The sequence below is a fragment of the Centrocercus urophasianus genome, unplaced genomic scaffold (assembly GCF_019232065.1).
Source record: "Centrocercus urophasianus isolate 14NV4802_14NV808 unplaced genomic scaffold, USGS_Curo_1.0 seq_13, whole genome shotgun sequence".
Classification (NCBI taxonomy): Eukaryota; Metazoa; Chordata; class Aves; order Galliformes; family Phasianidae; genus Centrocercus; species Centrocercus urophasianus.
Genome location: NW_024884475.1, coordinates 977222 through 994585, shown reverse-complemented (window position 1 = coordinate 994585; position 17364 = coordinate 977222). Strand labels below are relative to the sequence as shown.

Genomic DNA, 17364 nt, shown 5'->3' with positions numbered 1-17364 from the left:
GGTCAGGCTGGATGGGGCTCTGAGCACTGATGGAGCTGGAGACGTCCCTGTTCCATGCAGGGGAGTTGGACTAGATGGCTTTTAAAGGTCCCATCCAACTCAAACTATTCAATGATTCTACTTCATACAAGATCCTAAAACCCAGACAGGAACTCAATGACCCAGGCTCAAAGAAGAAACAAATTCATCCACTCTCAATAGTTTGCATCTCTCTCCCTGCCTATCCATCTCTAAAAACGTTGCAAGAACACAATTCACCACTGTAAGCTGAAAGACTTCACCACTTAAAACACTTTTCTGCAGAGCAGCTGGTTTGTTTCCCTTCTACCTCGGCTTGTCCAGATCTCTTGGCACTCAGCAGCAGTTCTGCCTTTATTTCCTCTATCCTTTGTCGGTCCTCTTCATTCAAGTCCAACGCAGCTTCCTCAGATCTGCTGGCCAGCTTTAGTTTCACCCATGCTACACACAAAAATATCAGAACAGAAGGCAGATTGCTTTTCTTTTTATAATTTAACATCAAAAGCATGCTATGCACTTCTAGTAGCCATGACAAAGGATATGAAGACCAGTATCAAACAGCTGTTTGAATATACAAAGCACACAGACAGACTAACCAAGAATATGATTTGAAAAAGGAGCTTTTGAGAATTTATTTGTAAAGATGGCTCAAGGAACTACTGCCTGCTTGTGAGATGCTTACAGTCCTTGGCTCAAATCAACACTTTCTCACACAATCCCTTCCCAGTCACTTAACCTAGCACATTTCTAATGGCTACGTGGATAAAACCACAGTATCAACACTGGCAAGAAAAGGTATTCAAATTAGTCGAGTAAAATGCTGTCCCATTCTATTATCATAGAGTCATAGAATGGCCTGGGTTGAAAAGGACCACGACGAGCATCCAGTTCCAACCCACTGCTGTGTGCAGGGTCACCAACCAGCAGACCAGGTTGCCCAGAGCCACATCCAGCCTGGCCTTGAATGCCTCCAGGGATGGGGCATCCACAGCCTCCTTGGGCAACCTGTAACAGTGCATCACCACCCTCTGGGTGAAAAACTTCCTCCTAATATCCAACCTAAACCTCCCCTGTCTCAGTTTAAAACCACTCCCCCTTGTCTTTCATAGGAAGACTAAAAGACATTGACCATTAATTGACCATTTGTTACCTCGTGCTTTCCTCTCCTCTTCATCATCACTCCTCAGAATTGGTGTTGCAGGCACTAGAGACGATCCATTTCTCAGAAGGCTTTTGACACGGGCAGACAGAGAGTCTGCACTGCTACTGCCATCGCTCTCTTGCACGCCTCCTGCCTTGCTTCCAGCTGCACTTCTTTTTGACAACATGCTCTGGAAGCCTCCTGGGACGTTGGTGGTGCTGCCTGAAGTCTCTGAAGGATTCCCCAGCAGGTTTTTGACACGGGCAACCAGTGAGTCCCCACTGCTACTGCCATCACTCTCTTGCACGCCTTCTGCTTTGCTTCCAGCTGCACTTGTTTTTGACATCATGCTTTGGAAGCCTCCTGAGATATCAGCAGTGCTGCCTACAGGCATCAAAGGATTCCCCAGAAGGTTTTTCACACGGGCAGCTAACGAATCTCCACTGCTACTGCCACTGCTTTGTTGTATGCCTCCTGCCGTGCTTACAGCAACATCAGCTTTAGATAACTCGTTCTGGAAGCTTCCTGGCACATTGATGACACTTCCTCGAGGCTCTGATGGAGAGGGATTCTCCAACTCTGAAGGTCTTTCAGTGCTGAGCTCACTATTTGCATTGCTTCGTGCAACAGCCACAACAGCAGGTTGGTTTCTGTCTGTAGTTACACTGCTACAGCCTTCTGGCTCAGACCTTCCTACAGATTTTCCTGTCCTGAACTCTCCGGTCATCTCCACCACACCTTCACAACTGCACAAACTGGCATCAAAAGAACATTCCCATTTTAAATCATCTTTGCAAGAATCCAGAGGCTCTGGTATAGATCCCTCTTGGATACTGCTTTGCTTCATACTCTCAGCCCATGACACGACCTTCTGAAACTGAGGGACGCTGTCTTTCACTAAGTCAGAATCCTTGGTGCCATCCTCCTTTTCAATCTGCACTGGGGAAGACTCAGTTTCTCTAGAAGATGCATTGGAAAAGACAGGGTCAGGCCAGCTGCCAGCTATGCTCTCTGCCTCTGCCAGAAGTTTACGTATTTCTTGCAATGCACGAGATCCAATCACAGAATCACTTTCTTGACCCTCATTTTTCTCACTCCCTGCACTTGAGGTTTGTGATCCTCTCTCCTTTTCATCTTTAACTCCAGCCAAAGAACTGACAGTCCATCTCTGTGAGCTTCCATTCACATCTTTCGATTCCTTTTTAGCTAGCAGATCCTGAACACTTTTTGCAACAAGCACAGGGCTCTCTCTGTTAGAATGGCAATCAAGTGAAACAGTCTGCAGGTGCTGGCTTGGCTCAGCTAGTTTGGAGACAGCTGAACATTCTGTCTCCACTTGCATGGAACGAGGAGCAGTTACCTCTACTCTGTGGCACGACACAGTGCACTGACTCACGGGCTTTTCTCCAAAAGGTAACGAGAAGCGAGGAGAGAGTTCTCTGGGTGAGAAAGTATCAGAACCAGTTTCCGAATCCATTGGAATTGAAATGCTGACAGTGGAAGTGCCAGAGTTGAAACTCGTCTGTGTAACATCAACCGCTGCCAGCAACTCGCCTACAAAGAAACAGAAGATTGTTTTAAGTTGGAAGCTCTGGGATACAGGCACATCAGTAAAGACTCCTTTTTCTTGTACTAAAGGGCTTGTAGAGGGAAGGAAGAATTACAGATATTGGGACAACACTTCCATGAGATCAGTCTACTGAAAGCAAGCTGTTGGACCACAATAAAATCAAAGAGACAACAGAACTGGAGTTCAGTAACTTGCTTTTAAATAAATGGTGACCATATATTATAAATGTTCTTAGCTAAGGGACATCATGATGTCCTCATGTCTAAATGAACACTTGGATTATAAAAGAATCTCTGCAAGATATAAAAAGCAATGTGGGACAGCATTTCCAAAATGCTACATAGTACAGGTAGATTTGTTTATTACAGCTGGTTAAAAAGAAGCAGACAGGATGAACATTTAACATTCGGATATGTAATACCTAATTGCTCTAGAAATGAACTTAAGTGCAGTGTTCTTAACAGTACAGTGAACAGCCAGCTGCCAACAGCTGCCTGCTATTTTGCTCGTTTTAAGCACTACTTTGTTTCACGTCCCAGTCACTGACATCTTCAAGGACATTAAGTCACCCAGACACTCTGCCCCTGAACCTATTGTCAGGTTGTTTCAGTCACCAAATCTCTGCTTAAAGGAGGAAATAGTAACAGAAAATAAGCAAGCCCAACAGCCTTAAGAAAGATGCATTTAATCACTGCTGATCAGAAAGATGGGTCAGCACAGGGTATTTGGAAAGTCTGTTTAAAGACAGGCTTTTGTTGTAAAGAGGCTGCAGATCTTTTATTCCCCAGTGAATTGAAGGGGCAAATGCCAAACAATATGCCAAGGACATTTTAAGTACTTGCAATACACATTTTAATGACATACTGTGTGGGCATGCTACAGAAGAACATCTTAACCTTAGCTTTTCTTCATATAGAAACAAGTCAACACTTCAGGTTGTATCCATATACTTCTTTGATGTTGAGATGGACTGATCAGTTCTAGTGTCTATAACTTCCTGTCACACTGAGCGAGCCCAGGAAGTCTCAAGAACAAAGAGAAATCAAGACTCATTGCTCTCACAGGAACAAAAGGTCTGGTCACACAATCTTTGCTAAGCATTTGCTTTATAAGAATTCTTGAGGAAAAAAAATAATAAATGTAAACTGCCACTGCTCTGGCTAGAAGATGTCACAAACACCGAATTTCTTAGCAAAAAAGCACGTTTCCAAAGGTTTCAATCCTTATTTTTCCAAATGCCAAAAATCTCACACCTCTGCTGGCTGAAGATCAAATAATGTGAATGAAACTGGAGCATCACAGAATGGCCTGGGTTGAAAAAGACCACAGTGCTCATTCAGTTCCAACCCCTGCTATGTGCAGGGTCACCAACCAGCAGACCAGAGCCAAATCCAGCCTGGCCTTGAATGCCTGCAGGGATGGGGCATCCACAGCCTCCTTGGGCAACCTGTTCCAGTGCCTCAGCACCCTCTGAGTGAAAGGAAAAGGAGTGCATATCAAATCATAGGAGAAGAAACAGACTTGACACTGCCAGGCCAAGAACAATCTCAGAGCTATGTGCTGACTAAGATTTGCACATCACAAGGCCTTCCTTCCCCATACCTCGTGGCTGCTGAATGGTCCTTGTCAGCGTGTCAGTGGAGCCCTTCAGTGTCCTGAGGTCTGAAGGGGAAAATTCAACTTCCCTCATTGGTCCTCGGGGTACAAAAGGAGTCAGTATGGTCCCAGGCGACTGGTCGATGCCAAGGTTGCGAAGGTAGATCTGGCAAAAGGAAACACATTGCGTTCTTAAGAACATCAATCACTTCTGAAGCTGCACAAGTTTTTCCCATCCTCAGAATAGTTTGGTTGGAAGGGATCTTCAAAGACTGAGTTCAACTGCCTGACTGCTTCCAGAAAACCAAAAGCAGAAATCAGGCACCACTCACCTTTCCAGAAAGCTCATTCCAGTGTTTGACCACCCTCACCTTAAGAAATATTTCTTAGTATCAAGTACAGACCTCGATAATCTCAGTGCTGCTTGTGCTATTCCCACGTCCTGCCATTGGTACCCAGAGTGACTGGCACCTTCCTTCACTTCCCCTCCCAGGTCCAGCACTGCAGCCTCTCATTTCCCAGTGTCTGTATCCAGCACTGCTCCTTCCCATGTGCATCACATACTATTTGCCCTCACTGAATTTCACGTTAGAGCATGGAACAACCATCAACAAACCAGATCCCTCTGCAATGCCTCTTCCCCTCTAGGGAGTCAAAAGCACCTCTCAGTTTAGTACTGGCAGGCAACTTGCTGAGGATGCACTTTACTCCAGCATCCAGGATCACTGATAAAAGCACTGAATGGCATTGGCCCTAGAATTGAGTTCCTTGGGAACACCACTAGCCAGATGTAGCCTCATTCCCTGTAAGACTTTGACCTCTGCCATTCAGTCAGCTCATCACCAAGTATTGCACGAACCTCTTCATCTCACAGCTGGACAATTTGTTCAGGACACTGTGAGGGTCAGCATCAAAGGCCTTACTTAGATCCAGACAGATTACATGCACTCTCTTCTTTCACCCACCAAGCAAGCAACCTTTTCATGGAAGAACAAATCACCAAGGCAGGACCTTCCCCTCACAAACCCATGCTGACTACACCTGATAATAGCTTTGTTCTTTAAATGCCTTTCTATACCCCCAGGACAATCTTCTCCATAACTTTTCCAGGCAGAGGTTACACTAAGAGGTCTGCAGTTTCCTGGGCCTTCTCTCACGTTCTTGTTGTAGATGGGTGTAACGTTGGCCAGCCTCCAGTCAGTGGGGACCCCCAACAGACTCTCAAGACCTTTGGTAAATTGTTGAGGGGGTCCATCATTCCCTAAGTCCCTCAGACCTTTGGGGTGAATCCCATCAGGCCCTCAGGTTTACCATCATCCAGCTGACACAGCCATTCCTTCACAATTTCACCGACCACGACTGGAAAATCCCTACTGCCCCACACACAGTCCTTCAACTCAGAAGTCAGAGCAGTCCAAAAAAATCTACCTTTACTACCAAAAACGGAGGCCAAGACAACATTAAATGCCTCCACCTCTTCCTCATTCTTACTCCTCAGGAGAACATCCTCAATCAGATGTTTCTCTTAGACCTTCTCTTGCCATTACATACTTTCACAAGTGTTTTTGCATTGTTGTCTGACACCACTTTGACCAGTGGGGAGTCAATCTGGGCTTTGGCTTTTCTTGTTTCCTCCCTGCAGATGCTGCAGCTCTGTGCCCTCCCCGTGAAGCCTGACCTTGCCCTCAAGTAATTTCTTCTCCTGCTGCAGCTCCAACAGGAATTCCCTGTTCAGCCAGACCTTCTTTCTGCCCCATTGGCTTGACTTGCAGTGGAGTGGAACTGCAGGCTCCTGGGCTTTTCAAAGGTGGCTCTTGAAAGGCAGCCAGCACTTGTACTTCTAATCTCAATACAGCAGACTATAGATCTCCACCAACTATTTCCTATGATTTTTTCTTTTTAAACTAAACACACATAATATGTGTGTTTTAATATGTGACCTAATCTCTTTTACTTTGTCAGTGGTTTATGAGAACAGAATTCCTCACAATTAGGGCTGGAGAACATGCCTCATTATATTCATAAAAAATGGAGGTAACAGATAATCATTATATTTCATCAATACTACTTCAAATATCCTTATCACAATATTTGTAGTTATTTCAATGCATGTTTTCTGAGACAACTCAGAGAAGAGTGCTTCTACAACACAGTTCCAAAGACCTAATGATTACAGGAGTCATCTTCTGAGAGGAGCAGCCACTTACTCAGAAGATAATTACATGTTTATCATTAATATAAATCTGCATTTGATTTTCTCCAACATTCAACAGCTATTAGAAGTTAACATGGCTGCCACAATCTGCCCTCCGTTCTCACCAAATATCCTCAAAAGGGGAAAGGGAAAAGGAAATCTGCATCAGGCACATAGGATAGAACGGAGAAAAGGCACGCAGAAGCTTTGAATACCCTTCAAGAGCAGCATGAAAGAATCAGGAATTTATGTCTTAGGTACTGGAACAAAGTGAACAAGCAAGAGTATTTATAGGAAAAAGGCAATTTAATTTGCCAACGAGCTCCGTGTTGCTTTTGCTATTATTGCAGATCTGTGGGCGTGTGAAGTTCAGCTCCCTCTTGTGCAGCCTAACATTTCCTTAGTCAGCATTTGAGTCTCAGCTTCGTGTTTGGATAATTATATCCTGATCATATGAAAGAAGCTGGAAGATTAGAAAAGGCTGATCAATGCTCTGCTAAAAGAGCTGTAAGCATCTTACTTACAAGTCTTTGTATCAAGCAGATTTCACCTTCCACTAATGTTGTGCCCTGTTCTTTTCTTGGTTCTTTTATTTGCCACCACCATTAGCCACCCATCTATATGTTTTTGCATCTTGTTACTATGATACCATCATTTATACCTTGAGGAAAAAGTACATACATACACACACGTATCCTCTTTCCTATGCCTGCCCTTTCTTCTCCTATATTCAATGTCACCTGAAAGTTATTTTGTTCAACTGAACTACAATCACGGGTGAGGTTCACCAGTAATGCAAACCAGTACAAAACCCATTTAATTTAGTGATGTAGACCATAAAAGAACAGTGGGAAAAACACTGAGATGACTCTGACACTAAAAAAAAAAAATTAGAATTTGAAAAAGGATCCTTGAAGATTTATTAGGCATTCATAAAAGGTGTCAACTGGTATTTTTGAAAGACTGACTATTGCTTTACAGGCTCCCTACACGACTGAGCATCAGAAACTAGATATACAAGTAACAGCCTCAACTCAGACAACCCATCCTGCAGCACCAGGATTACCTACTGTCCCATTTACTCTAAGGCAGCTGAGTGTATTCAGATCTCTTCTTAATCAAAAGATAAATAGGACTTACAAGTTCTTCTCAGATATTAACTTACAGGGATCCTTTCTTCAATATTAAGCTCTCCTTTCTCTGGAGTCTCCAGAACAGCGGTCGCTCCGACAGAGATAAAGTTGTCATCTTCTGCACTGGTGAAGAAGGGCTTGGAAACCACTGAAGAACACCCTGGGGAGCCTGAGGCCCCGTGGCTGCTTTCCCCAGAACGAGCAGGAAGATTCAGACTGTCTGGGGAAATATCACCACAGTTGTCCACGCCGACGTGACCAACATCTAAGTTACGAGGCAGTTTTGGATTTTCAAGACCATCACATTTTTCCTGGTCACCAGTTGGAGAGTTTCCATCCTCTTTGATGAGGAGAGCAACTCTTTCACTGGAAATGAAAGCATCCGGATATGAAGTTTGCTCCACACTGCTACCTTTATCAACAGACCCAGAAGCAATCTCAGCTGTAAGCTGGTGTACCAAGGAGCCTCCTAATTTGTTTTCAGGCACTCCTGAAACATTACTTTTTTCTTCTAGAGGCTGCACTGCTTCTGTATTAACTGGTTGAACAACATCAGTCTGGGAGTTGTTCCTACTTGCAACATTTACTGAGTTGTCAGACTGAGACCTAGGAAGAGGGAGGACAGGCTCTGAGATTTTATCATGAAAATGAATATTTTCCAGGGAATGTGTCCCTCCAGAAGGAGCAGCAATATAATCTTCAGGGTTTCTGCTGCTATTTTGCATTGACAAAATATTGTTTGCAGAACTGGCAATTGCACTGTAGGCTTTCTTTCTATGTGAAACTCCACCCTGGTCACTTAAAGCCAGCACATCAGGCATATTCTCTGGCTGGCTCAGATTCCAAGTGCCCACCTTCTCCATGAAATTAAGGGATGGGAGCGACTGAATTCTTCCAGTGTGAGGATATCTCAGTTTTAAGGAGTCCAAGTGCTTGTTGTTTTCTTTTTGGGCACACTGGAGAGAACGTTGCTTCTCAACAGATGTAGGTGTACTGGTAGATGACTTCCCAGAATTGTCTTCGTTTAGGCATAAAGGAGAGGCTTGAACATCTGATTTGATCACACGAGCACCCACTTCTGCCCTGACATTTTTGTTGAACAGTATCCCTGGAGTAGACTGATAGCTTGGATGGGAGAAGTGTCTAAAGAACGAGCCATCATCTACAATGCAATTAAGCGAAGGGGAAATGTCTGTAACTTTATGTCCCCTTTCTATGGAAACATCTGAAATAGTTAATTCAGCCTTGTGAACTCCAGGCTCCACTTCCACATGGGCATTCTCACTGCAGGAAGGAGGAGATTCCATGTTGGTCACGACTGGTTGTTTGGGGGCACTATCACTGGTGCTTGGCACAATGGGGCTCAACTCCTCCTCTCTCAAACCTTGCTTCTCCTCACGATCCAGGAAAGCTCCCTGGACTTCATTAGGAACAGCTACAAACTTCATGCTTCCAAAGTCACTCAAATCCACTCGGCGCCCCCTGGACTCTCCAGCAATTTCTGAAGTCTTTGCAGAAAACACATCCTGTGTACCTGAACTTTTACCACTGTCTTTCTTCAAATCATCAGATAACATCTGAGAAGAACCAAGCTCAGGAACTTTTTCCAGCCTCTCTGGATGTCTCAGGCACCCTTCTGACTCACTCTCAGCCATTTTTACCTTTTCCATTTGCATCTCTCTTTCACCTTTTCCTGAATTCTTTGTCAAAGCTGTTTTACAAGAGGAGCTTTCAGAAGATGAGAACTCATCACGCCTCAGTAACTCTTTTTCTTTCCCTGAAAGCTCAAAAACTGGAGCCAGCACATTGTTGTCACAAGTGAAAAAGTCACCTTCTGTAGAAGTACCACAGGTCTGCTTTACAAGTGAAGCTTCCATTTGGTTCACTGCTTTGTCACCCATCCTGGGGATCGATGCCCTCTCATTAACATCATTTTTGCAGTCTTCACTCGCCTCCTTGTTCATAAGTGGTTCAGAAGAACGAGAGGTTTGCTGAGACAAATAGTTGGCATCACTAGGTTCTGCCTGCTGGAATGAAAGGGGATGCTGGGACAAGGAGCAGCAGTCACTGGGAGCATCAGAGGGCGTTTCAACATCTGTCAGCCAGGCAGCTTCTGGGATGTGCAAAGGATTTGAACGCTGCTCGGAAGCACCAGAAACATCAGGAACTCCTCTACAAGAAAGGGGCACAGTAAGAACATTTCTGGTGACGTTTTTCCATTTCAACAGCTGTATTTTCTGCTTTAGTGTAAGAGGCTAAAAGAGGACTTAATCCAATTAGGGTTTAGTAACATGCACATAAATGCAACCTCTATAAAGGGGAGAGTCCCAATAATATCAGAGAGCTCTACTGACTGCAACATAAAAATCAGAAAATGAAATTAGTTTCAACTTAGTACATCATTCTTTCTAGTCAGTTTAAAACTGGAGGATTTTGCTTGTTTGTATGTCACAAATTAAAATGCATATTAGTTAAATAACTGCAAAACAGACAAAGTCCAAAGAAAATAGAAAAGTTGCTCACATACTTCCAAAAGCATACAAAAACATATATATTGTATGTGATATGTACTAAGGAACACTGTCAGGCAACCAGTTCATTGGGCAACACTGTTGGTAGGTGAACAGTTGGACTAGGTGGTCTCAGAGATCTTTTCCAGCCTTAATGATTCTGTGACATTGTGATATGTATGTTTATACACAGACTTTTTCCCTCTTCAATAAGAGGGTAAAGATTTCTTGCCTTCTTCACATGAGAGTCATTTGCCACGCGTTCATATGAAGGCTTTGAGAAGGACTTCATGGAAATTGCTAGTGCAGTAATTTGTACTTTTCATTAAACAAATGAAGTTTTTAAATCACACATTAATACACACAAAGCACATATAGAATAAATCACCTAGATCCAACCCCTTTGGCACAGGCAGAGACACCTCCCATTAGATGAGCTTGCTCAAAGTCCCAGCCAGCCTGGCCTTAAATACTTCCAGGCAGAAGGTATAAAGTACATGCATGCCTGTAAATGCACTCATTATTATTTGAAATACAAGTTGGATCAGATTTTTATCCCCAGAATTCAATACATTTTATTTCAGAATCTAAAGAGATGTCAGGGAGGGCAGAGTTCTTCATTTGCTCATTTTTTTTCAGGTACACTGGAATGAAGAGTTCACGAGGTCTGTTCAGGTTTCCTCTTGTTCAAACTCTTCTGTAGGCAAAATAAAGCAAAGAACTCTAACAAAGGCTTCTCTCTACTAAAAGGAAAATAAAAAAGAAACCATTTTGTCCTATTTCTGTGACTGTAAAATGGTAATTATGAAAGGAAGGACAAGTTATGGCCAGCCAGGAAAAAAAATGCTGTATTCTGCCATGGCACCAGGTAACTTGATCCTACCTTAAATGAATGAAATCCCTTTCTGATTGCTGGAAAAGCGTCTCATCCAAAATCCTTTGGCCTGGTGTTGAATACATCAGCAATGGAAGACAGGGAGAGAACTGACTGTCCTGCATACCTGTTAAAAATAACACCACCACAGTAATAAAAGTTTGTAAGGCAATCCCTCTTTAAACTGACATGGCAACTAACACAGCTTTCAAACCCAGATGGATGCCAACCACACAAACGGACGTAACCCCACCAATCACTCTACTGAAGCATTATTTCCTTATGTGCTAAATTCAGGTGTCTTACCTACACAGCTCAGGTTCCTTCTCACCAATCTCAAAGCACTGCTTGACACTGACATCCCTAACTTACCCTCTTATCCTTCGATTTATCTTTGTGCCCACCTGTGTCCTTTTCCAGTCATCAGTCAGCACCTCCCCTAGTGATTTCCATGCATACTTGGAGGACATCTGCAGGGCTTCCACCCAGATCACCATTCATTGCAACAATAAAACACTGCTGTCTTCTCCAGTCACCGTAAGTTTTGACTACAGCAAAGGCTGTACAGTTTCCCTTCGAGTTTAAAGATGCAAGTAATAGCAACATTTAGTCACCACCATGATATTATTACCACTGTTTACTACCGTAGGAGGAAGTTTGAGTTTCTATTGTTGAGTTTCTATTGATTTTCTTTGAGCTACCTGGCACATCTAACCTTTCTAATTCCATGCTTACAAAAACAAAGGGAAATGCTTTATACCACAAAAAGAAAACCAACTACAAACTTGCATCTGACAGACAGAAATGACTACACAGTTACTTACAATACTGCTGTAAGCAAACACACGCTTTTAAGCTAAAAAGCAACTTGTCATCAAGAGTCTCAATTTCAGCATCAGAGTTCTCACTGATTTCAATTAGGTTCTTCAGTTCTCAAGCATCACAAACAAACTATACTCTGCATCACTGACAGAAGCATAATCACATCAGATAAGAGCCATTACACACAAAGAATCAACTTCAACCATACGTCAGCTTTACCCTGAGGCTTTCCACACAGTGTATTACATCACCTGATGAGTGTTATCCAACCACAAGATGACCTTTCTGATTCACTTGTAATTTAATACTTCCAATTAACGTCTTTAATTACTTTAGAATATTACATAGCAAGAGCACAACTAACAGAGCAGAAATAATTCTACATCGCCCAGCAATGCCCTACTTCCCATCCCATCAGCAGACAGAATAATAATAGATGCTACACAGTTTCAAAGACTCCCTTCTACCTCAGCAGCTGGCTGCACCACATGGCAGGCCTAATGTCTCCTAAAGGAAGCCAAACTTAAACCTTAGCATCTATAGTACAGATGGCACAAGCATGCTGCAGCAACTCAAGCAGGGAATCTGTTTTCCCAGCATCCAGTACCTCTCCAAAGCTCAACTCTCCCCACTGCTTCGTTAGGTAAATGCACTGCATTACTCACCACTCCACTGCACTTTCGTCTTAAATATTTGCAATACCAAACAGATAGGAAAAGTAAGATAGGCTGTCTGCTTTTTCAGAAGTTTTGAGGAACACAGTGGTAACAATAATTAAAAAGTAGCACTGCTTCTGAGCAACTTGGTAAAAGAAAGCGTTCAGAAGAGGCTCTGATGTAGACTGGTAAGCATCAGTGCAAAACAGGGTGAAAAAATTACAGCATGCATGGAAATGGTACAAAAAGTAGTTAGAAAGAAAGAACAAAAAGAGGAGAAGAAAACACTGACAGCAGCAGCGTAGGAGAAGCAGGATCCAAGGGCAAAAGGGAGCAAGGTCAGGGATGTCTCATTTACAGCAGCGTCAGGCTGCTATCAGGAGCGTGGCCACATTTACAGCACTGATCTGTACTTGTGATTTCATGGTTTGAATCATGATTTAAAAACCAAGGAACAGGAGATTGATTTAATCCACTGTCATTTGTAACATTTCAGGCTTAGAGAAAACAGAGGCTTGCTTTCAGTGGTTGATACTGGCTTAGAATCAAATACATTCAGCACAGTAGATTTCTCATTCCCAAACACTAACTGGGAACAGACAAAGTTTACAGTGTTATTTAATCAAACATTTGTTCTGTTCACTATATATTTATTCAAGTCATTATTTTTCATTTTTATTATACTTGAAAATACTGAAACAACAGGCAAACCGTAGCATTTATTTCAAGAAATGTTAAGCAAGTTGGAAGCCAAACTCCCTTAGCTGTATTACATGCACTTCTTTCCTCCCAAATCTGGTTTTGCATTTAAAATGATATTACTGAACAAAGGAAATAGTAATTGCAGTTATTGAATTGGACTTGTCATCGCACATCACGATAGACCTCACCTTCTCAGAACTGGCAACTTACTTTACTCACACAATAGAAGCAGCTTTTCTCCATTTTCAGCTTAACTTCTTCACTTTGAATGAAAAAGTGTTTTCAAGCTAAACTGAGAATCAGCAGTGATTAAAGAGAAAGCACCATGCAGCCTGGGAGTGCTGCCTTGGTAAATGAAGAGACAAAAAGACTACGAGGGAGGGAACTGAAAAGTAATTGGGAAAACAAAGTGTCAACTGCTGTCAAAAACAGATCCTGCCAAACAATTTTTAATGCATCTACACGTTCTGATAAAACACATGTGTATGTACACACACAAAGTCACAACATTTGGCTGATAAATCCATGCTTTGAGGATATACTTGATCAAATGTAAGTATTGCTCAGTATTTGCGCTAAGAAATGCAACCTAGAACTCAAAGTGATGAAAAATGATCAGCGTTCTCCACACAGTGACATACAGGAAATTCTCACTACACAGGTGTGCATCACAGAATCATAGAGTGGCTTGGGCTGGAAAGACCTCAAGGATCATGAAGCTCCAACCCTGCCACAGGCAGGGCCACCAACCTCCACATTTCATAGCAGCCCAGGATGCCCAGGGCTCCATCCAGCCTGGCCTTGAACACCTCCAGGGATGGATGGGGCATCACAGCCTCTCTGGGCAGCTGTTCCAGCACCTCACCACTCTCTCTGTCAAGAACTTCCCCCTGACATCCAACCTCAATCTGCCCTCCCTCAACTTCAAACCATTTCCCCTTGTCCTGCTGTTATCTGCCCTTCCACAGAGCTGACTCCCCTCCTGTCTGTAGGCTCCCTTTAGGCACTGCAGGCTGCAATGAGGTCACCCCGCAGCCTTCTCATCTCCATGCTGAACAAGCCCAGCTCCCTCAGCCTGTCTTCACAGGGGAGGTGCTCCAGCCCTCTGCTCATCTTCGTGGCTCCTCTGGACCCTCTCCAACAGTCCCCTGTCTTTCTTGTACTGGGGGCTCCAGACCTGGACACACTGCTGCAGATGGGGCCTCCCAAGAGCAGAGTAGAAGGGGACAATCACCTCCCTGTCCCTGCTGGCCACCCCTTTTCTGATGGAGCCCAGGATCCCATTTGCTTTCCAAGCTGCAAGAGCACACTGCTGGCTCACATTCAGTTTTTCATCCCTCAGGACACCCCAGGTCCTTCTCTGCAGGGCTAAATGTCTTCATATTGTTGTTTTTTTATTGTGCATCTTGTCCCCTCAGCAGCCATTCTTGGCCCTGTCCTGTTTGCAACCATTGAACTGGCCTCCAGACACCTCTGTGTTCTTACAAAGCAGGCACATGGATGAAGCAGATGTCTGCCAAGCAATGAGCAGCTTGCATCGCTGATGCTGGGCACTCTGGGTCACCTGGCAGCACAGCATGGCAAATCATAGAAATCTTCCTATAACTGAGGCCCAGTTGTCATCACAGGTGCCTGCTAGACCTGTTCAGTGTATTGAAGGAGGGCAACCTAATCACATCTTGTATGTACAGAAGACCAGAACTGTGGTAGTTAGGAGCATTTCAGACAACGTATAACAGCAGCCCAACATAAAACCCTGAAGCTATGCAAACCTCAGATGACAAATAAGATACTCCTGAATGCATCAACATGTTCCTACATTGCTGGCTCTCTACAGGACATGCAAGGCAGTTCAGATAGAACATTCATAGATTCAGCATTTATATTCAACAGCACAAGTTTTGCTTCAATTCTCTCTTCCTTCCCTCTTCAGCTTCCTTCAGAACTCCTGAACAGGAGCCCCAAAGTTCTCCAACAGCACCTGAAGCATCAGAACTGCACTACGGCAAGAGAAAGCCCCAGTCACTCCACACCAGCCCAAGGATGTGCTCCCTCACTCTTTTTCTTTCTCCCTCCCTTGAACAGACAGCAGTACTTCAAGCCAAACAAAACGTAATGTTAGTTAGAAATGGAGATGGCCACATTTCAGTCCCAACAGCAAACTGATCTGATTGCACTGATTCACACAGCTACAGGATGCAGCAGGAACAAACGACGCAAATCCAGGCTCTTCCTTTTCAGAAGCAGCCTTCAGCTGACTAAATATAGCCAAAACTGCACCCCCAGCCTAGCCTCCACTTCAGTCTTGCTTCCCTGATTCAAAGAGGGCTCTGGCTTTGCCCTGTAGCAGGGATGTGCCTTAGGTTGTCAGACAATACCTTCCCCAGAGCTTTCCCATCACAGGAGCAGTGGTGAGCAGTGACTTGAAGCAGCAGCTGACTGATAAGGCCAAGCAAGAAGAGGGAAGAAAAAGGGAACAGAGAAAAGGAGGAAAAGGGAGTCATTGAGATTCACTGCAGTCACATCCTTGGTGGAAATCCTCTCCTCCAGCCTGTCCCCTGCACAACCACCCTCATCAACACAACAGCTGACATTTAACAGGGCTACAAAAGTGACATTTCATGCCATGCAACTCCACCCACGTCAAATGTTTTACCTTGCATGGTTTTTTATTTTAACCTTCTCCGATCTTACAGCACACAAAGTCTAATGCTTTCAGTAACTTTCTTTCTTCTAGAGGGAAAAAGATCACTGCTATCATATTTTGGATGCTTACGATGATGGAGGGGCTCATTACATTCAGCCATAACCCAGGTTTTGCAGGCAGAGAAGCAGGTGCTTGATGCTTAAAGCAGCAAGTGACGTCAGTACGACACTCTTTGAGGATCTTGTGTCAAAACAGTAATTCTTCCTGCTGTCGCTCTGAAGGTCAAAAGCTTCCTCACAGTTGAATTCACTGAACAAGCAAAGCTGGGCATGCTATTTTATCTTACAGCCTGCTGACAATCCTGAATGCCAGAGTCAAATTGCCATTTGTGGAAGATTAAAAAAAAAAAGAAGGCAAAACAAAAACAAAACCTTCTTGGCTTTGTCAATCTGTTCCACGATGCAGCAGGAACTATTTCAACACAACTGTCATTCTTATTTTTTCTTGCTACCACCAAAAGGGGATTCAAAACACTTCCTGAAAAAGGAACAGATTAGCATTACAGCACAGTGATATTCACCACTGAACCCATAAGGCCTGTAGGAGCCATGAATACCTAGCAGGTTATACCCCCAAGGCAACTCCAAACTCATCCCCTTAAGCAGCTTCAGAACAAAGAGCAGCATGAGAACAAGCAGGTAGAGGAACAGCAAACTGCAAGCTGAACTTGCAGTTAACTGGAAGAAACAGAGGCTTATTTTAAAATATCACAAGCAATCATGCTATTTGCCTGTAATTATTTTGTTTGTTCCTGAAAAGAATGGCCCAGTGGCGCAGTGAAACCAGCCTTAGAGACAGCTCTATTCAGCAATGTCAGTTACATCCTGGAAAAGTGAGTCACAAAAATACCATAATGGTAACACTTGATCTTGCAGTGAACCTCTAAGGAAAATCAATACAAAAAGAAACACTTGAGATTTTGTAACAGCATCCTTCAGAAGTGAGTTTTCAAGAAGTAAATGCAAGTAGGTGCATAAAAGGAGCCTTGATGGGGTGTCAGGAAAGAAAAGAACTAACATTTATAGCACAACTTTAGGCCTACATGCAATAGCTGTATTGCACCCAATGGACAAGGAGCGTGGCTGAGGGACGGGTGGGTGAAGTCTTAATATGGTAACTTGGATGCAAGGAAACAGAAATGCCATCACAGAATCCTAAAATGGCCTGGGTTGCAAAGGAGCACAGTGCTCACCCAGTTCCAACCCCCTGCTGTGTGCAGGGTCACCAACCAGCAGCCCAGGCTGCCCAGAGCCACATCCAGCCTGGCCTTGAATGCCTGCAGGGATGGGGCATCCACATGCTGTGCTGTTTAAATGCAGTTTAACCCCAAAACATGGTTTATCCTCTTGGCTGCCAGGAACGCTGCTGTCACCACCACCCCCAGGTCCCTTTCTGCTGAGCTGCTCTCCAGTCACTTCTCTCCCTTAATAAATCAATTGCC

General features: G+C 43.8%; 1 protein-coding gene across 7 annotated transcripts in view; it reads right to left on the bottom strand.

Moving 5' to 3' along the window:
- The window catches only part of ALMS1 (ALMS1 centrosome and basal body associated protein), a 51635-nt gene that overhangs the window by 28568 nt on the left and 5703 nt on the right, over positions 1–17364 (bottom strand). For 5 of the 7 annotated variants that reach the window (XM_042811944.1, XM_042811949.1, XM_042811948.1 and 2 more), the window contains exons 4-8: positions 11046–11163; positions 7685–9824; positions 4332–4491; positions 1169–2713; positions 329–459 (exon numbers count right to left, since the gene is read on the bottom strand). In XM_042811944.1, coding sequence (XP_042667878.1) covers positions 329–459; positions 1169–2713; positions 4332–4491; positions 7685–9824; positions 11046–11163 — 4094 coding nt within the window. The remainder of the gene's footprint in view (positions 1–328; positions 460–1168; positions 2714–4331; positions 4492–7684; positions 9825–11045; positions 11164–17364) is intronic. The other 2 variants (XM_042811950.1, XM_042811951.1) reach the window with 1 other exon arrangement.